Source organism: Malania oleifera, chromosome 5, assembly GCF_029873635.1.
Source record: "Malania oleifera isolate guangnan ecotype guangnan chromosome 5, ASM2987363v1, whole genome shotgun sequence".
Taxonomy (NCBI): Eukaryota; Viridiplantae; Streptophyta; class Magnoliopsida; order Santalales; family Ximeniaceae; genus Malania; species Malania oleifera.
Window position 1 is genome coordinate 5,025,594 of NC_080421.1, and position 22,980 is coordinate 5,048,573.

General features: G+C 39.9%; 1 protein-coding gene across 1 annotated transcript; it reads left to right on the top strand.

Moving 5' to 3' along the window:
* The first annotated feature begins 14,822 nt into the window (after positions 1 to 14,822).
* Positions 14,823 to 15,585, top strand: LOC131156723 (dirigent protein 4-like). The gene has a single exon (XM_058110615.1). The coding sequence runs from the start codon at positions 14,845 to 14,847 to the stop codon at positions 15,430 to 15,432; it is 588 nt and encodes a 195-aa protein (XP_057966598.1). The 5' UTR covers positions 14,823 to 14,844; the 3' UTR covers positions 15,433 to 15,585.
* The last annotated feature ends 7,395 nt before the right edge of the window (positions 15,586 to 22,980 follow it).

The window sequence follows — 22,980 nt, forward strand, 5'->3', positions numbered from 1 at the left end:
AACTTAAAAGTGTGGCCAAGATCCGGGATCGAGAAGAAGGGCCATGCATCCTCATACATTTCATGCATGCACTTCATGCATCCTCATGCATTTAGTGAAAGGCATTCCCATTATAGGAAGCAGCATATAGACATATCATGTAACAGGCATCATGTATATATAACAACATGCCCCTGCATTCAAGCATCGCAATTTAGTAACACGCATACATATAGCAGTAGAGCACCATTCATTCATACTTGCCTGATTGAATAAATTTTTGATTAATCCTGTTGCATCCATAGCCAACCAGCGTAGGGGTTTGGTCATTGTACCCCCATGACCCAAATTTTTATATCCATAACAAGCCATTCAGAGGATATTACAACCCGGTTTAGTGTACCAACAACACTATTGTCCTCAATAATAAAAATAATAATAAAAAAATAAATAAATAAATAAATAAATAAATAAAGGGAAAGAGAAAACACTCAAATTTTATTAATTGCCCTCACTTATGGTGGAGGAATACCGTGGTTACATTCATGGTCCCGGGAGATTACAACCAGAACTCTCCCAAGACCCAAAAACAAAAAAACAAAAAAACAAAAAAAATACAAAAACAAAAAAACAAAAAAAAATAAAAATTTCTAGGTCACGTACAGACGGATTTTCATTTCAGGCTGAAGAACGAGAAGTTGGACCTTTTCCATACGCCATGATTTTGAGCCGTTTTTGCTCCCGCTGGATGTCCTCCCGACTTTTCTCTAACTCAGCTATTCTAGGCCTAAGGTCGTCGGAGTAAACTGCCACCATTTTTCTCAAGTCATCGATCTCCTGTTTTATCATATTTTCTTGCCTTAAGTTTCTCGATTTCCGCTGTTCCTCTTGGTATTTCGTCCGTAAGGCATAGGTTTCATTCCCAAGGAGGGTCACGGTCTCATTCTGTCTCTGCAAGCGACGGACAAGGTGAGATGTCGAAGACATTGCCTGGCCACTGTGATAGAGTGCCTGATTGACAATGCTTACATCGGACATCGTGGCCAGTACTGCCTCATTCCTCAGCATTTCTTTTTGGAATTGAGGAGAGCTGGAAGGAACTGAGAACAGTAGAACAAGATGGCACCTCTGGTGCCACATTCAAATCGGGAACCTGCTTAGAAGATGAAGCCCCAGCCATGAGATACAGTTAAGAGTGTTGAGAGATTTGAGATGGTTAAGGTACGGTTTCTCGTAATAGAGGATGGCCAAAGATAGGTTACAGTCACGTTTGGAGTTTACCTGTGGTGTTTAAGTGTGAGAGGAAGTCTGCTTAAATAGAATAAAAAGGATTGCCATGATGAGTGTGTGTCTGACAGGAGGACAAGAGAGGCGACGTGCATCGAGAAGCCCCCAAAGGTTATGAGCGAGGTAAGCTATGAGAGTTGTGTAGTCCCCTCAGTGGAGGATTATGTTCACAAGGCGGCGGAAAAAATCCCGATGCGGATTTTGAGAGGCGTGGAGCAGTCATAATATCTAAACCCGAGGAAAAAGAAAAAGAAAAAGAAAAAAGGAGGGGCACATTTATTCCCGAGGCCTGTTTTTAAAAAAGAACTCGAAGCCGGTTTGTTTTGTACAAAGCCCAACTATTTAAATAAACTCGGGTTTTATTTTTGAAAAGGGAAACTGCGCTGGCCTGTTTTAAATGACCTGGGCTCTATTTTTTTTCTGAATTGGGCTGACCCAGTTTTAAAAAACTCAATCAAAGCCCAACCATTTTAATAGACATGCGCTTTAAAAAGTGGGCCGACCTCTTTTAAAAATGACTTGGGCCCTATTTCTTTCTGAATTGGTTCAGCCCGGTTTTGAAACTCAATCGAAGCCCAACCATTTAAATAGACACGGGGTTTATTTTTAAAAAAGTGGGCCGGCCTTTTTTAAATAACCTGGGCTCTATTTCTTTCTGAATTGGGCCGGCCGAGTTTTAAAACTCCATCCAAGCCTAACCGTTTAATTAGACACGGGCTTTATTTTTTAAAAAGGAAAAGTGGGCTGGCCTGTTTTAAAAATGACTTGGGCCCTATTTCTTTCTGAATTGGACCGGCCCGTTTTAAAAATCAAAGCCCATTTTTCGAAAGCAAACTCGGGCCCAATTCACTCAAGCCCGTCCCAAAGACCACACGTGACCTGAACACATGATAGAGCCCATGTGGCTCGCTCGTGATCCCCTGAATTCACTCAACTCACTCGACTCGAAGACAAGTTGACTCATCCTCGACCTCACCACCCCAATTGAAACCCTAATGAAACCCTAAACCTAACTTCCAAACCAGAAATACCTCAAGCCCTAAATTTCCACACAAATAAATCAAGCATACACAACATTGAATATATATATATATATATATATATATATATATATATAAAGAGAAGAAAGAAAGAGCTTATCTCCTTTGGGATTTCGAAAGAACTCCCCTTGCATCTGTGCGGATCTTCCCTACCGGGGCACTCCCGATGATCATCATTTGTCTGGGCTTCACTAGATCTCTCCAGATCTGATCGCGAAAACAGAATAGGAGGCTGATCGGAGCTGGATCACCTCTAAAGATGTTTAGGATCTTAAGTTTGCCAAGATCTAAGGTCTCTGAAGAACGGTATATATAGAGAGAGCTTGGAGATAGGCAAGAGTAGGAAAGAAATTACAGAGGGGCTAGGTTTTAAGTTTGCACAGAGATTGAAAGAGGAGAACAGAGAGGGTGAAAGAAGAGAGAAGAGAGAAGAGAGAAAGAGAGGGCGTTCGAGAGAATGAAACGTAGGGAAATGAACAGAACAAAAAAATTAGGTTTAAATATCTAAAGCCCCAGAGCGACAGGATTCAACCACGTGGCAATCCGCCGTCCGTTCGATCAAAAATTCTGCGTGGCCACCCTGATCACCGCATGATCTATGTTTTCCAAGGACAGTCAGGATTGTGCCATGCCTTGATCCGGGTCACATTTGACCAGCCACTCGGTTACCAACATGTGGCTCATTCTCCCCCACACACAAAAAGTCTGCGTGGCCACCTTGATCACCACACGATTTGTGTTTTCCAAGGACGGTTAGGATTGTGCCACTCCTTGATCCGGGTCACATTTGACCAGTCACTCAGTCACTCACACGTGGCACCTCTGCTCAACCGTACGTTCTGTATTTTCCAAGGATGGCTTGGATTGAGCCGCATCATCGATCCACACCCGCATACACCAACCACTCAGTCACTGACACGTGGCACCTATCCTCAACCGCACGATTTGTGTTTTCCAAGGACGGCTTGGATTGAGCCACGTCATCGATCCACGTCCACGTACACCAGCCACTCAGTCACTGACACGTGACACCCCTCCTCAACCGCACGATCTGTATTTTCCAAGGACGGCTTGGATTGAGCCGCATCATCGATCCACACCCGCATACACCAACCACTCAGTCACTGACACGTGGCACCTATCCTCAACCGCACGATTTGTGTTTTCCAAGGACGGCTTGGATTGAGCCACGTCATCGATCCACGTCCACGTACACCAGCCACTCAGTCACTGACACGTGACACCCCTCCTCAACCGCACGATCTGTATTTTCCAAGGACGGCTTGGATTGAGCCGCATCATCGATCCACACCCGCATACACCAACCACTCAGTCACTAACACGTGGCACCTATCCTCAACCGCACGATTTGTGCTTTCCAAGGATGGCTTGGATTGAGCCACGTCATCGATCCACATCCACGTACACCAACCACTTAGTCACTGACACGTGACACCCCTCCTTAACCGCACGATCTGTATTTTCCAAGGACCGCTTGGATTGAGCCACGTCATCGATCCACACTCACATACACCCGCCACCCAATCTCTGACACGTGGCACCTCTCCTTAACCACATGATCTATGTTTTCCTTGGACGGACCAGATCATGCCACGTTTTCGATCCAGGTCACCCTCCATCTTCCTTTTTTCTGATCGGCACATAACCTTACTCAGAAGATGACACGTGATTAGTTGTATGGTCTGGTTAAAATAGGTGTCTTTTATCTTTATAGGCCTGTTGCTATAGATAACATAGGAGAGTTCCTACTGTTGCCCCAAAGCAACAAGACCTATAAAGAGGGGCAGCTGTAGACACCCCAATTTTAACCAGGCCTTTCCGAGGAGACCTCATGTCAAAACCTTCCCACACTGGTTGTGGACCCCACACATCTTTGTAGGTCCCACACTGGTTGTGGACCCCACACATTCTTGTAGGTCCCATGGTGTTCGTGGACCCCTTGTAGGTCCCACATTGCTTGTGGGCCCCACATATCTCCATTGTACGCTAGCTCGAATTCCTACATCCGATGCACGTTACCCCCTTTGGTACGTTAGCTCGGATTCCTACATTCGATGCACGTTACCCTCTTTGGTACGCTAACTCGGATTCCTACATCTGATGCACGTTACCCCCTCTGGTACGTTAGCTCGGGTTCCTACATTAGGTGCACGTACGCTAGCTCGGATTCCTACATCCGATGCACGTTACCCCCTCTGGTACGTTAGCTCGGGTTCCTACATCCGGTGCACGTACGCTAGCTCGGATTCCTACATCCGATGCATGTTACCTCTTTTGGCATGCTTGTGCCTGCTGGCTGGGTTCCTATGACCCTTAAATGGCTTATGGGCCCCATATAGTTTGTGGGCCCCACTTCTCCTGGTAGGCTAGCTCGGATTCCTACATCTGATGCACGTTACCCGCTCTGGTACACTAGTTCGGATTCCTACATCTCATGCACGTTACCCCTTTTGGCATGCTTGTGCCTGCTGGCTCGGGTTCCTATAACCCTTAAATGGCTTGTGGGCCCCACATATCTCCATTGGGCCCCACATAGTTTTTGGGCCCCACTTCTCGTACGCTAGCTCGGATTCCTACATCCGATGCACGTTACCCTCTTTGGTATGCTAGCTCGGATTCCTACATCCGATGCACGTTACCGCTCTGGTACGCTAGCTCGGATTCCTACATCCGATGCACGTTACCTCTTTTGGCATGCTTGTGCCTGCTGGCTCAGGTTCCTATAACCCTTAAATGGCTTGTGGGCCTCACATATCTCCATTGGGCCTCACATAGTTTGTGGGCCCCACTTCTCCTGATACGCTAGCTCGGATTCCTACATCTGATGCACGTTACCCTCTTTGGTACGCTAGTTCGGATTCCTACATCTGATGCACGTTACCCGCTCTGGTATGCTAGCTCGGATTCCTACATCCGATGCACGTTACCTCTTTTGGCATGCTTGTGCCTGCTGGCTTGGAGGAGAAAAAGACGATAGGTAAGACCAATGAACTTTCTCTTCCTATGTTACATCTCCGCCCCCCTTTCCCGAACCGACCTCTGCTGGTTTATTTGATTCTATTTCATTTCTTATTTTATTTTAAATGGCTTCTTTTTAACTCATAAAAAAAAAAAAAAAAAAAATTCATAAAAGACACAAAAATTAAAAAAAAAAAAAATTGTCAAAGAAAATTCAAAATTTTTAAGGCTTTGAAACTTATTTACATTTGAAAATTTTTGAAGAAAATCCAAGAAAGTTTCGAACATGTTTGGCAAAGGTTAGATCTGTTTCCCTACATTCAAGATTTTCAAAAATACATTCTAAAGTCATATCTTTAAAATTATGACTTTCCTGATTATTGTCTAAAATTTTGTTGTATTCGGAAGAACATTGGAAAACCCTGAAAAATCAATGGTCTCGACCAAGACCTTAAACTGGTTTTTCCCCCAAACTGGTTAACGTTTGACTGGCTCACCATTCCCAAACTGGTTCACCCCGGTTTTCTCCATTTCGCTTGTATATTATTGTTGTATCCATAAAATTCCCAAAAAACACGAAATTTTGAAAAATTCCAAAAATTTTTTCACATTTTGATTTCAACTGATTTCATTTGTGTTATTTTGAGTTCAGGAAAAATAAAAAAAAAAATTATTTTCACACTTAGGAAAAATCACAAAAATATCTTTTTAGGCACAAGAAAAAATCATTCCAACCCCAAACAAATTTCAAAAACCTCCCGGAATAGTATTTTTGATACTTTAAGAAAAAATCTATAGATTTCAAAATCCCCGGGAGCGTATTTTGTATCCTATTTTCAATTTTCCTTCCCAATAATTGCGACCAAGAGCATTGGCTCTTTGGGGTATTGGATTGCCCCAGTTCTGAGGGAATACCTATATAGTATTTTCATTTTTTTTTTTTTGACTTTTGAAAGGGAGTAATCTTTAAAGGCTTATTACATTTATTTCGGGAAAACTCTTTATTAATTTGGTACCGTTCGTAAGAACGGGCGTGTAGGGGGTGCTAATACCTTCCCCTTGCGTAACCATACTCCCGAGCCCGACTTTGGTGACGCAGACTGATTCTACCCCTAACGGGGTAGCAATCAAGTGTTCTAACCACACTTCAAAAGGTTAGTGGTGACTCCACCACACATCGTTTTCCATAAAAATTCACATTTTCAAAATACACATTCATTTTTCCCACTTCGCAAGCCGAACCCATTTTTAACCAGAGATTGGTTCTTTGGGCCAGGTCCGGGACGTCGCGACAATATATATAAAGAATGGATAAAAGAGAAAGTAGGATAAAGGAAAGAAAAAAAAAAGGGAACTTAAGGGTTAAGTCTTCGGAGAAGCAGGAAGAGAAGAAGAAAGAAGAAAACAAATAGAAGTTTCATGCGTCAGTAAGAAAGAAAGAGAAAGAAAAATTAAATATATTCTCTCACGCTTTCCACTCCTCTTCTTTCTACGATTTCGTGGCCGATTCTCGTTCAATTGAAAATTCGAGAATACCACCAAACTCTATTCTTCGCCACCGACATATCTACCAAAGTGAACTTGTCGTAGGAGTAACGTAAGCATATCCCTTGAGGTAAGCCAAATTCTCATTCTTATCTCAATTTTTCCTAAATTTTAAGCCAAATAGGCGATCGGACATCACCATGAGAATCAAATAAGGGGGAATAAAATATATCAGTATTTTATTAAGGTGAACCATATATTTACGAGTGTATGAAATTTATTATTTATCTATATGATTTTCAGAATAGCCTGATTATTGGAAAAATGATGATTTTGGTTTAAAGTTAAATTTAGGGATAATTGCTTATGATATTAAAACTATGTGGAATGAGAACAATTTCTTTCTAATAAATTGAATATGAATTTTTGTGACATTTGGGTTTACATGTGGGGGTGTTTGAAATGATTATGGCATGATAAATGAGTTGTTATGTTTGACTCCTCTGTGGAAATGTATTGATCTGTTGGGATACTGTGTGGAAATGTATTGATCTATTGGAATACTGTGTGGGAAATGTATTGATCTGTTGGATTCTTATGTGGAAATGCATTGATGCGTCTGTGTGAACTAATTGGTGTGATTATTCGTATGCATCTCAATATAACATTGACATAGGAAGTTGTTATATTGCCTAGATGTAAATCATGATATGACGTTGGTAGGTTAAGGAGCTTGTCATATTGTCATTTATATGGGGTAGGACATTGGCAGGTTGAGGAGTTTGTTCTACTGATGTATGACGGGTAGGTCATAGGGATTGGATACTGGTGAATAATGGTGCCTGTGTGGGCCATGTTATATACCCTGTGTGGGTAGTGGTCAATGTGACGCCCCGAAACCCGCCAAGTGGGGCCCGAGTGCCACGTGTTCCAATCACCTGTATTTGATACCATAATTATCATGCACGTAGCGGAACATAATAAATAACCTCAAATAAATATCAGAATTCTAGATAACAACTCAAAAACCAACACTACAACATCCAAATATCTATCTCCACAACCAGTATTTAAAACATAATCTTGTACAAATATATTTATACATATATCAGTATCTCACAATATCCTAAAAAGAAACTACCACAAACAGTCCCAACCTAGGCCTTCAAACCCGGTCTCCAGAAGAACTTGAAAAATTGTTAATCCACTAAGATGAGACACTTCTCAGTAAGGGTGGAATAAATTATAACAGTGTGTGACAATTGAGTTTTAATATTTATATCTCAAAATAAACTGTTTCTCACATAATATCAATAACAATTGAGAAAACGTATCATTAATAACATTCCCAACATCTAAAATCACACACACATCCAATATGCACAAGTACATAATTTTTATGCAGACGAAAGTCCCCAAGGATAGAGAAGATTACCCACCCATACAAGTAACTTCCCTCTGCTCTGGTACTAAAACTACCTACCAAAGCACTCACCTTACTCAATAAGCCCTTAAGTGAAGTATTACCTCGCCGCCAGTACACACATCTTTATTATTTTGAAGGCGAAGGTTTCCAAGGATCGCGATGTCTACTCGCCCATACAAGTAGCATCCCTTTGCACTGATACCAAGAAACTACTTAGCAGAGCACTCACCTTTCTCACCAAGCCCCCAGTGGTATATTTACCTCGTCGCATGCACACACATGCATTCACAATATGCTACCATTATTTTTATGCTATAATTAAATTCACATGTGCATGACACATCCACACAGGAATCATGCATCTCATACTTCATCTTCCAATGTCCTTAGTACGTGGCACACACAGAGCAATTACGTACATGTTAGTACGTGGCCCACACAGGCACCTACGTACTTCTTATCTACACGTGGCCCACACAGGTACCACTAACCACACAGGGTGCATAACATGGTCCACACAGGCTCCATTATCCACACAGGATATAATGTGGCCCACACAGGCACCACTACCCACACAGGGTATATAACATGGCCCACACATGCACCATTATCCACACAGGATATAACGTAGGCCACACAAGCACCACTACCCACACGGGCACCACTACCCACACAGGGTATATAACATGGCCTACACAGGCGCTATTATTCACACAGGATATAACGTGGCCCACACAGGCATCACTACCCACACAGAGTATATAACATGACCCACACAAGCGCCATTATTCACCAGTATCCAATCCCCATGACCTACCCGTCATACATCAGTAGAACAAGTTCCTCAACCTGCCAATGTCCTACCCCATATAAATGACAATATGACAAGCTCGTCAACCTGCCAACGTCATATCATGATTTACATTTAGGTATTATAACAATCTCCTCAAGTCAACGTTATATTGAGATACATACGAATAACCACACCAGTTAGTTCACACAGACGCATCAATGCATTTTCACATAGGAATCCAACAGATCAATACATTTCCCACACAGTAATCCAACAAATCAATACATTTCCACATAGTATCCCAACAGATCAATACATTTCCACACAGGAGTCAAACATAACAACTCATTCATCATGCCATAATCATTTCAAGAACCCCCACATGCAAACCCAAAGGTCACAAAAATTCATATTCAATTTATTAAAAAGAAATTGTTCTCATGCCACACGGTTTTAATATCATAAGCAATTATCCCCAAATATAACCTTAAACCAAAATCATCATTTTTCCAATAATCAGGCTATTCCAAAAATCATATAAATAAATAATAAATTTCATACACTCGTAAATATATGGTTCACTTTAATAAAATACTGATATAATTTTATTCCCCCTTACCTGATTCCCTGAACCACGCCTGCAGGACTCCCAAATTTATACCCACGGCGCTCACCCCAACCCTGATTCAATTATATCAATCCCAATAAAATATTATTTTAACATTTCCTAATTTACAATAATTAAATATTAATTAATTTCTAAATAACATATTTATCCTAATTTTGGAGCTATTCCTACAACAAACCCTACGAGAAATTCGCTCCGCTAGACTTGTAGAGAATCATCCCTAGATTCTTATGGTCGTGTCTAATCGTCCATTTGACTTAAAATTTAGGAAAAATTGAGATAAAAATGAGAATTTGGCTTACCCCAAGAGATATGCATACGTTACTCCTACGACAAATCCATTTCGGTAGATATGTCGGTGGCGGAGAATGAAGTTCGATGATATTCTCGGATTTTCAATTGAACGAGAATCGGTCGTAAAATCATAAAAAGAAAAGGAATGGAGAGCGTGAAAGAATATATTTAATTTTTCTTTCTCTTTTTTTCTTACTACGCGTGAAACTTCTATTTTTCTTTCTATTTATTTATTTATTTTCCTTCTACTCTTTGTTTTCTCTAGAAAGCTTAACCACTAAGTTTTTTTTTTTTTAGGTCGTTACAGTTTGTACAAGTAATAAGCAAAAAATCACCAAATTAATAAAAATGGGGACAAAATATGAATTATATGTTGCATTCTCTCTAATTATATACATAATAAAAATAATTAAATAGTGTGTTGTTATTTAAATTTAAGCCATATATATTATGTGTGTGAGTGTGTGTGTGTGTGTGTGTGTGTGTGTGTTTTTTTTTTTTTTCTCTTCCTCACTAAATTTAAAAAATTTTAAATTGTGTTTGGAAGTGTAGATTTAAGTCTCGAAATTGATTTTGTATGAAAATATTATTTAGTATAATTTTGCGTATCATTTTATTGAAATCCATACAAATTCAAATTTAAGGTCTAAAATTCAATCTACCAAAGATAGGGTTAATGTCTCTAGGAAAGTAAGATAGGATGGAAGATAGACTGCCGCTCACTGCGTAATCCAAGTAGGTCTGACTTAGACCTCTAATTAATAAAAAAAATCCTTAGGAGCATGGATTTTGGGCGTTCTACTTGGATTTGGGTGATGTTGGATAAATTCAATATAAATTTATGTTACCTCAAATCCAAATTTGTATTCAGATTTATGGAAATTGGATTTTGGAGTGTTCTTATTATCATGAATTGATTAAACTAGTGTTGTAAGCCTAGGGATTTTATAATAATAATTATTTCCAAAATTAACGGATTAAATTTGGGTATAAGGCTATAGGGTTAAAGTAATAGATTTTCTGAGAGATTTGGCTGATTGAAATTATTAGTTTGAGTTGTTAAACATGTTTTGGTAAAGGATAAAAGTGAGTAGGGTTGACCATCTCAGTTTAGTAAATTATGGTTTAATGTTTAAATCGTGTGGCATGAGAATAACATTTTATAATTAAGCTGATTGTAATTGTTGTGGGTTATGAACATATATGTGCATATGAGTTTTATTTGTGAAAGCTCTGTGTGATATGAAAGTTCTTGTGTGGGTCACGTTCTGAGAATGATGGGGAGGGACGCTCAGTGCGCAGTTGTATGATGTGAAAGTCCCTGTGTGGGCCCCGTACCGAAAAGTACATAGTAAAAGTCTGTGTGTGGGCCACGTACTGAGAATGATGGGGAGGGATGCTCAGTACGCAACGAGGAGGCCAGAAAGTAAAGGTGTAATGTAGAGATGTGCATTTCAATTATGGATGTGTGTGCATGAATGTGAATTGAATGTATGGTAATTGTGATGTGATGTGGTAGACATGTATGCAGATTCTATCATATCGTTGATATTGAATGTGCGTGGGTTCTAGTTGGCAAATGAAAGTTAATTATAGCAAGGTATTAAATGTAATTTTATACTGTGGCATTATGTATGATTGAAGTGAGGTAAACTCTCCGCCCGAGGACTTACTGAATAAGGCGAGTGCCCTAATGGGTATTAGTTGTAGTTGCACCCAAGTTAAATGGGTAAAGTTACATAAGGTATTAGAGCAAAGGGGAATTACATGTATGGGCGTGTAAACACCCCAATCCTCGGGAAACTATCACTATAAATAATAGTGTATGCGAATTCAATGCATCGTGATTGTGGATATGTTGTGGTGTGATATATGATGGTGGATGTACTGCAGTAATACGTGTGATATATGTGTATGCGAATTTCTGTGTTATGGATGATGATGTATGTGCGAAAACTATTTACAAGTGTTTGTTCAGTTATTAGTGAATAATTAAACTGTTATATTTTGACTATACTAAAACTCATTTACCACACACTGATAATAATTTATTCTATCTTACTGAGAGGTGTCTCACCTCAGCATATAAATTAATTTTTATAAGGACCTTCTGGTGGTCGAACTTAGTGAGCTTTAGGGCAGGGTTTTCGGGATAACTTAGTATAGTGTGAGTATCTGTAAGATATTGGAATAGTTATGTTTATGTTTATGTTTTAATTTCTTGGGTATGTAATATGACCGAGTGGAGGCCCTTTTCGTTTGTATAAATTAGCACTATGATAATATAATTTAAGGATGTTTAGTTATTTTCCGCTACGTGCATGTTAATGCAGGTATCAGCAATATGCAAATGGACCACATAACACTCAGGGCCCCGTTTCGGGTTCAGGGCGTTACAGTGATAGTATCATCCTACTTTTGTTTTTTGTGATTATGTCATTTTTCTTCCGTTAGGAGCACTTGTTTTGCATACCTTTTCCGGGCACATCCTCCTTCGCTGGTTGGTCCCCCAAAGATCACATCAATCTCTTCTACAATCTGCTCTACCACTGGCTTCTTATGCTCATAAGCTTCTGCTCGGTGGTCTCCTCTTTTCACAAACCCTGATAGATATCCTCTCTTTATAATAGCCTAGATTTCGTTTTTTTAAGTTCATGCATTCTTTTGTGTCAAGCCCGTGATCTCTGTGAAACTAACAGAATTTGGACATGTTTCGCTTATGCGATGGTATGCACATAGGCTTGGGCCACGAAACATACCCTCTTTCTTTAATGTGCATTAGAACGTTGGCTTGTGAGACATTTAAGGGAGTGTAGGATTGAAACTTAGCTATATGTCCTCACTCCTTGGAATTACCTTTCAGCTTGCTATTCTCTTACTTCTTTCTTGCTTTGGTGGTCTCCTCCATATCTCTCGAGCCCTTCCTTTTCAAGTTAGTTCGGCTTCTCTTTATGTCCATCACCTCCTCCATGTTGATATATTTCTGAGCTTGTGCCATCAGTTCTCCATTATCTGCTAGAGGTTTCTTCCCTAGTGAGTACAAGAAGTCTCTTGGCTAGAGAACAATTGTTAGGGCCCCCACTGCTATCCCGTGATCCAAGTTTCGAATCTCCAGGGTTGTAGTGACGAAACGGTGCATGAACTACTTGAATGTTTCTCTTTCTCCTTGGACTAGACTTATCAAATGAGCCAAGGTTTTGGCTATTCTACGACTGATGATGAACTATATTATGAACTCCTGCTCTATTATGGAAAAGGAACCGATAGAGCCAGGCTTCGGGGTTTGATACCACACAACATTCCCTTTTAGAGTAGCTACAAATGCCTGACATATGATAGCATCTGCTACACCTTACAATTGCATTTGTACTTTAAAGGTATCTAGGTGGTCGAAAAAATCAAATGAGCCTTCGTAGCTTTCAAAACTATACATTTTGAATTTACTAGGTAAGGAAACATTCATTACCTTTCTAATGAAGGGTGGGTCTGAAGAATTCATCAAGGACTCCCCGAAGAACAGGTTGCTGCGAGCCTCCTTCATCATCTTCTCCAACTGATCAATTCTTTTGAATCTTTCCTCTATTTCATTTGATCGTTCGTTGATTCCCACGCTATTTGTGTCCTCCACCTTTTTTTGCGGGGTTTGCTTTTTCATCTTTTTCTTGTGGGTCTGCAGTCTTCCAATTTAACTCAGGATCTATTTGCTTAGGGTGGGAACAAGTTCCTTATGATCCTTTTGTGGTATGATCATATTGAACATGTCCTCCATCTTTTTCTGGGAAGCCACCACGTCTTCTATCCTTTTCTGAAAAGCAAGGAACTCACCTCTCATCACACTAGAATGGTCGCCTGATGCAGAGTGTAAGAAATGGGGTGATTGATCACCCATGACAGGCTCTAACTTTGAATTATTTGATGTGGTCATGATTCACATATCAGAAAAAAAAAAAAAAAAAAAAACCTCTCAAGAAGTTCCCATAAGCGGCGCCAACTGTTGCAGAATAAATTTGAATGATCTTTGAGACGTTTCTCGATCATGACCACCTCAAAAAAAGAGAATATGAATGACTCGGAGGACTCGGGATGTACTCTGGGGGATCGCTATGATGTCTAAGTAAGGGATTTTGTTGAAAGGTTTATAGCAATAGTAAAGAATAGGTTTGAATGAGATGTCCTTACCTCTTTCTCGTGTCCCCTTTTATAGTGGTGGAGTTTGATCCTGTGGTGATATGACATTTATGAGCGTATTATAATGTTAGCGTGAATCACACTAGTCTTTATGGACATTACGGTGCTAACGTGAATCATTCTGGCCATAAATTGACTTGGGTGGTTTTGTAATTGCCTCTATCAATGTGGGTGATTTAGTCTTCTGATGTATTTATAAAAGACATTTTAGTATTTCTCCTTAATGAAGATATTTTTGGGATATATCAATTTTAAATACTTTTATATACTTACATCAACTTTTTATTTTTAATAGTTCATTTTTCAAAACAAGATCAAACAATTTTTACACCAATCTCAATTGACTCTTTTTTAATAAATTACTTTTTAAAAGTTCTTTGTAAATAAATATTTACATGATGTTAGGTTTCAGTCATGCTGACATCAGCAGCTCTATATCCCTGCATGGAACCTTCTATATTAATGCAATTAAAATAAAAATTTCAAGTTATTATCACTACTTTAATGCTCCTGCATAATGATTTTCAATTATTATTAATTACAACATTAACTTTTTCATATTACTTTTTATGGAAATATACTTTATTTGTAATGTATTAAATGATAAATTTACTTTTTGTTAGAGAACCAATAACGTAATGTAAAGCTCTTTCATTAAATGAATTCATAATCACACGTAGCTAATTCTATATATGTTTGCAAAGGTTAGAAATTTAAGAACCATTCATTACCAGAGGGGGAAAAAATGGAAGTAAGAGGTATGCTTTTTATTTACATTTTGTTGGTGCTGTGTTTTTCCGGCGACGGCATTATCTCGCCGGTGCAATCTAGATACTACTCAAGTCGTGCTCACCGCAAACCCATGACGGAAAAGATCACTCACCTCCACTTCTTCCTCCATGACATTCTCTCCGGCGCTAACCCCAGCGCGGTGGAGGTGGCCAGCCCCGCTACCGCCGCCGTTGGTGGCGACGAGTCCAACCCGACGCCGTTCGGCCACGTGTACGCGATTAACGATCTCCTCACTGACGGCCCCGAGGCCACCTCCAAGGTCGTGGGAAACGCCCAAGGCATGTACCTCTCTTCCGGCCGCGAGACGCCCTCGCTTGTCATGTACGTCGACTTTGGGTTCACCACCGGCAAGTTTAACGGCAGCTCCATCGGCGTGTTTTCCCGGAATCCGATTACGGAGCCGAACTTCCGGGAGGAGGCAGTGGTCGGCGGAAGGGGGAAGTTGAGGATGGCCAGAGGGTTTGCGAAGGTCAGGACGAGTTACCTGAACATCACTAATGGGGACGCCATTCTTGAATACTTCGTCACTGTCTTTCACTAGCCAGAAGGGAGAATTAATATTTGAAAAATTCTTTAGCTTTTTCGAGTTTATATTTCGGTTATGTAGATTTAAATAAAATGTAATATGTGGCTACGTCCCTACAGGGAAAGGTGCCCATTTGAATAAAATATAACTTTTGAAAATGTTTTAAAATTTGGAGTCCTCAATTGTTTAAACCATCTAGAAAATCATACTATAATTATACGGTTCCTATACTTAAAAATAATTTATAACTATCCGAAAAATAATGATATTTAAATCATAAAGAGAAAAAAAAATAGAAACAATAACAGAATTAGGTAATCAACTTCGTCGACGAATGTGTGCATTTTGGAGGTGATAATTCTAAAAAAATTTCCCAAACCTCGTCGGCGAACATAAGGGTTTTATCGACGAGAGTTCTTCAGGATCTCGTCGACGAGTGTTGAAATAGTAAACTTGACTCGAGATGCCCGGCAACCCACCGCTGTTGATTTTTCTAGAATTGATGGGCAACCTACTCCACCTGCCAACCCACCTCCATTGAAAATTTACTCCCACAATTGTTGATTATTTGTTTTTGTGTCTGCTATAAATAGTTATGTGTGTGTGCAATGTAATGTGGTGTGTTGAGAGAGTAATAGCCAGTGAGCGAGTGTTTTGATTCCTCTGTAATTTAGTTTTGAAATAAATTGAATGTGTTTGTTGTTTGGTATTGATTCTCACTGAGTTTTAGTTACAACCGGTAACTGAATGTCCCTCTCCACCATCAGAACATTCAGGAATGCTGAAATCTGTTAAACAGAGACGAACAAAGAAAAAATCATTTTTTCTCTCAGATTTGAAGCTGCTCAAAATCCAAAATTGAGCCTACCAATGTGAAATTCAACTTAAGACGATTCCAACGGTGGAAACCACATCTCAAACGGACTTCGGGAGGCTCCGAATGCACTCACACGCGCCTCAGACGTTTGCAGCGCCTTTCCCACACGTCGCACGCACTGACAAAGAATCTAGCTGCCAGTGATATGCGCCCACGTGCGCCGCACGTGTCTTCCTCGCCGCTTGGCGAGATCCGACCCGACCAGCAATTAGCAACCCGGCTTTGCAACCCAGATCCGTACCCGAGACCCCGACCTGCGTCCCAACCACCGACATGCGGCATGCGCAAACGCTGCCACGTGGAATAACGGTAAGCTCTAACGCTGTTCATGGCTATCAAGTTGAACCGTCCAGTTTAAAAACCACCCGTAAGTTCCTGTAACTGGTTCAGTGACTTTTAGACCGATTCTTTGCAACCCAAATCCGGTTCCTAAGGTTTTTCGACCTTCTGAACATGTTGGTGGCATCAAATTTTCCAAAATCAACCCCCCATTTCTCTATTTTTATATATTAAATTAAATGGCGAATGGTGCTGCCCAAGCGGTCATTCCAAAATTGACCCGGGAGAATATGACAATTGGTCTATTCAAATGAGAGCCCTACTAGGTGCTCAGGATGTCATGGACATCGTTGAAGATGGGTACAAAGAAAGCCCATCAAAAGAAGCCGAAGTAGCTATGTCCGATGCTCGAAGAACGATCCTGCGAGCTGATCGAAAGAAGGCTTGTAAGGCGAAATCCATAATCTACCAAGGCCTTGATAAGGCCACGTTCGAAATCATCGCCTCCACCAAGACATCCAAATAAGTTTGTGATTCTCTCCATCGAACACACAAAGGTGCAGATAAAGTGAAGAAGATTCGTCTTCAAATATTGTGAGGTGAGTTCGAATCTCTAAAAATGAAATCTACTGAATCTATTACTGACTACTATACACAAGTTATGGTAGTATCAAATCAATTGAGAAGAAATGGAGAGAATCTCAATGATGAGAGAATTTGTGAGAAAATTTTGCAATCTCTAGATCCAAAATATGATTATATAGCTGTGACCAAGGAACAAAAGATTTGGAAACAATGTTTGTAGAAGAACTTGTGGGATCATTCCAAGCCCATAAGCAGAAAGACAACAGAAGAAGTGACGATAAAGCACTGGAGCAAGCCCTCCAAACGAAGTTATCCCTCACTACAGATAGATACGATAAAGGGGTAGACGTCACAGCAAGGAAGAGGATGAGACAGAGGATCTCATGGAAGAAATTTTGGAAACTTTAACTCTAGAGGAGGTGGCAGAGGCGAAAGAGGTCCCACTAGAGGAGGATGAAATCAACAGAACTATGTCCCACAAGGCAGAGAACAAGGAAGAAGAGGAGGATACAATAGCCGCTCGAATGTAGACAAAAGAAACATTCAATGCTACAACTGTCATAAGTGTGGACACTATAACAATGAGTGTTGGGGACGACAACAAGAAAAGGTTAGTGAGGAAGCTAACATTGTTGAAACTGAACATACAGATGGAGAGTCGTTGATACTGATGGCACACAATTCAACTCCCCAAGACCAAAGTGTTTGGTACCTTGATTCTGGAGCCAGCAACCATATGACTGGAAGAAGAACCTTTTCTTTGAACTTGATGAGAAAGTTAAGGGGGAGATCTCTTTTGGCAATAACTCTAAAATCCTAGTCCGAGGGAGAGGAGATGTTTTGATCAAAAGAAGTTCGGAGATCATGCTGACATTTCCAACGTCTACTATGTGCCAGCCATGAAGACTAATATACTTAGTCTTGGATAGGTCGTGGAGAAAGGCTACCGAATTAGCCTTAGTGATAAACAGATGGTGATTATACACGCTCGAGGAAAGCTTTTTACTCGAGTTCAAATGGAAAAGAATCGAATGTTTTCGCTCACCATCCAACATGATATGCCAAGGTGTTTGAGCGCTATCATTAGTGACAACGACTGGCTATGACATCTAAGATATGGGCATCTAAATTTTGAAAGTTTGAAACAATTGGGAAGCAAGAATATGGTGAAAGGCTTACCCAACATCCATCATCCAAATGTAATATGTGAAAGTTGTATTCTCAGCAAGCAACACAGAAACAGTTTTGGAAAGCAAGCCGACTGGAGATCAACCATGCCGCTCCAGCTAATACACACGGACGTGTGTGGTCCACTAAGACCATTTTTCAAATGGATAGAATCGATACTTCCTAACATTCATCGATGACTACAGCAAGAAGACCTGTGTCTACTTCTTGAAAAGGAAGTCAGAGGTGTTCGATAAGTTCAAAGAATTCAAAGCTCTTGTGGAGAAACAGAGTGGCTACCGCATCAAGTCACTCTGGTCAGACCAAGGAGGAGAATACATAAACGAAGCTTTCTTGGAATTCCTTAGGCAACAAGGGATTCAAACACACTTCACACCGACCTACACTCCCCAGTTGAATGGTGTAGCCGAAAGGAAGAACCATACAATCCTTAATATGCCCAGAAGCATGTTAAAGGATAAGAATATACCCAAGATTTTTTGGGCAGAAGCAGTGTTATGTGAAGTCTATTTGTTAAATCGGTGTCCTACAAAGAGTCTTCATTTAAAGAGCGTGAAATCTCAGACATGAGACTTAGGGGAGCTCGAAATCTAGCTGATCTGTATGAAACTACAAAACCAATAGAAGAGTATATTACTCTATACTGTCTGTTGTTGACCAGCGATCCGGTTAGCTTTGAGGAAGCTAACGAAGAAGACAAATGGAGAAAAGCGATGGATGAGGAGATTCAATCCATCGAGAAGAACAAAACTTGGGAGTTGACAAATCTCCCAAAGGGCCACAAAACTATTGGTGTGAAATGGGTCTACAAGATCAAGAAGAACGCTCTAGGAGAAGTTCAGAGATACAAAGCAAGACTTGTCGCCAAAAACTACAAGAAAAAAGAAGGGATTGATTATGGAGAAATCTTTGCCCCGATTACCAGACTTGAAACCATCAAATTACTAATTTCATTATCAACACAAAATGGATGGAAGATTTACCAGCTAGAAGTGAAATTAACATTTTTGAACTGTTTTCTGGTATAAGAGATCTATATCGACCAACCACCTGAATATGTGAATAAGGGAAAAGAAGATAAAGTGTACAAGTTGAAGAAAGCACTCTATGGCTTGAAGCAGACACCAGCTTGGAACATGAGGATTGATGACTACTTCCAAAAGAATGGAATTGAGAAGTGTCCCTATGAGCATGCACTATATATAAATATGGAGACAGATGGAAGCATGCTGATAGCTTGCCTATATGTTGATGATCTGATCTTCACCAGCAAGAATCCAAAGATGTTTACCACTTTCAAGAGGAGCATGGTCAAAGAATTCGAAATGACGGATATTGACCAGATGGCTCATTTCGTTGGCATAGAAGTCGTGCAAAGCGAGAAGGGAATCTTTATCTCCCAGAGCCACTATGCAAAAGAAGTACTGAAGAAGTTTGGGATGGACAAATGCAACCCTATGACAACTCCGATTGAAATGGGATTGGAGTTGAGAAAGAATGAGCAAGAAGTTGTTGACCACACGTACTTCATTAGTTTGGTTGGAAGCTTGAGGTATTTGATGTGCAGACCAGACATACTCTATGGAGTTGGACTTGTCAGCAGGTACATGGAGACTCCTAACTAGTCCCACTTGAATACAGCGAAAAGGATACTTCGATATGTCAAGGGTACCATCACTGATGGTATGTTCTATTCAGCAAGAGGTGATTGCAAACTTATCGGCTATTCATATAGCGATTGGGGAAGAGATCTTGATGAAAGAAAAAGCACGACGGGATTCACATTTTTCATGGGAGATACAACGTTTACATGGTCTTCAAAAAAGCAACCCATCGTAACACTATCATCATGTGAAGCTGAGTATGTTGCTGCCAGCTCAGCTGTTTGTCATGGTATATGGATTAGGAATGTACTGAAGTATCTGGGATTTCCTCAAGATAACCCTATAGAAGTCTACATCGACAACCGATCAGCGATTGCACTTGCAAAAAATCCAGTTTACCATGAAAAAAGCAAACATATTGATACTCGGTATCATTTTATCCGGGACTATGTCAAGAATAAAGAAGTGGAATTGATATCTTGCAGAACGTATGATCAGATTGTTGACATTTTCACGAAGCCACTCAGGAATGATATTTTTGCGAGACTCAAGACAATGCTCGGAATGACAAAGAGTCAAGTTTAAGGGGGGATGTTGAAATAGTAAAATTGATTGGAGATGGCCGGAAGCCCACCACTGTTGATTTTTTTGGAATCGGTGGGCAACCTACTCCACCTACCAGCCCACCTCCATTGAAAATTTACTCTCACAGTTGTTGATTATATGTTTTTGTATCTACTATAAATAGTTGTGTGTGTATGCAATATAATGTGGTGTGTTGAGAGAGTAATAGCTAGTGAGCAAGCGTTTTGATTCCTTTGTAATTCAGTTTTGACATAATTAGAATATGTTTGTTGTTTGGTATTGATTCTCACTAAGTTTTAGTTACAACCAGTAACTGACTGTCCCTCTCCACCCATCAACGAGTAGATACCGAGAGAAGATTTTTGAGAAGTCTAAAATTCGTCGACAAGGATGCAGGTTCGTCGACGAACTTTCTACATGACTTGTCGACGAGGTGACGTGACTCATCGACGAATCCTGCAGTATAAATAGTGCTTAAACTCAATTTTTATGTAGAATTTCAACGCAGACTCTCTCTCTCTCTCTCTCTCTCTCTCTCTCTCTCTCTCTCTCTCTCTCTCTTCTCTCCTACGGCCTCTCTCTCTTCTTACTTCGATTTCGGCCCCGTCGTTTATCAGATTGACGATCTGAGGCCACCATGACGCTCTTGGAGGAATTCTCTTCAAGTCTGCTGGGGCGGATCGTTAGTGGGATCAAGTCGAATTTCTTCCCAGAATCAAGGTAAGGCCTTTCAGTCAATTTTTGGCCTTCTGTCAGTTGTAGGAAATGATGTAGGCAAAGAAATATTGATATCATATTCTGTCGAATATTGTTTTCAGGGTGTTGAGTGGAGAGCCCTAAGGGGGTAAGACCGGTATACGATAAGGGCTTTTAATAGTTAGGTAAGGGAAATATACTATTCTAGGCAATTTTAGTACGATTTATATATATATATATATATATATATATACCGGATTATTATTCACAGTAGGATTAATGCAGCTTTATAGTTTATCCATTATATATAATATTTAAAAATTACTGTGTGGCTTGATAATATGGATATAATACAGAAACATGATTTACAGTATTTTTTAGAGATATGTTTTACAGAATATACAGACGGAGAATATATTTTATAGAAATTACAGAAATACCATGATTATACAGTTTTACAGTACCATGACATACAAATTTACAGTTAATTACAGAAACACAGTTGATATAGATACGGTTTCTACAGCGTCATGATTTTTACAGTTATTACAGAATCATGATAAAACAGATAGTTGAATATAAAGATATATTATATAGTATCAGACCATGTTAGACCATACAGTTTATAGAGCACGATACCATAGCTACATATAGTATATAGAGTGCAACCACCTATTTAGATAATACGTGGTAAAACAGTCGATCGCATAGAGCCCATGAGTGGACAGACTCCCCATCAGATATGGGTTGAGGAGGGTTGATCAAATTAATGGAGTATAGTGATTTATTCCTGGTTGGCCAGCCAGAGTAGATCCCACCTACGGGCCACACAACCCTGTCATAAGGGGTTAAATCATGACACACAGTTATCCACAAGGAAGTTTTTAGTTATTACTACGTTTATACAGATTTACAGAGATAGTATATATATATATATATATATATATATATATATATATATATATATATATTAGAAGTATTTTGAGTAGAAACATAAAGTACAGATATGTTAAGCAACAGGAGAAAGGCGATGGTTATATTATTGGTATTGTAATTTACAGTTTTAGTGATACATGATTATATAGTAACGGATTTTCATAGTATTGTAACTCATTTGCCACACATTAACAATAGCATATTTTTTCTTACTTAGCGTTGGCTCATCCCATTACTTTAACATTTTTCAGGTGATCTAGGTAGGCAAGTAGACCAGGCTCGCAGATAGAAGGGCCTCAGTATTGCCCTATCAGTAGAGAGTATGTTTTTGGAGTATTTATGTATAGCCCTAGGTTAGTTGAGGGAATTTTTAAGGAACAACCATACATGTATATTTTGGGAACAGCTGTACATGTTCCTCAAAATTCTGCTTGAATCGAACGGAAAACGAGACCCTGTATTCCAAAAATCTTAACTTAATCAGTTCAAACCCAGAATATTTATCATTTAACATCTCTTACGCCCACGCACTCGCAATAATTATTTAATATTAAAATATCCTACTTACCCTAATTTTGGAGTGGTACCCAAGAACTCCAAATCAAGTTTCTGCTCCATCAAACTTGAAGAGAATTGCCCCAGGAACCTCGCAGTGGTTTTCGATCATCGAATCAGGCTAAATCCGAGCCAAAATTGAGGAGGGAATGTGGTAGGGTTGAACCCTACAAAGAGAGAGCGAGAGGAGAGAGAATTTTCACACTGAAATGGATCCAGGGCCTCTTTATAATATGGTGTTTGTTGACGAGTCTAAAA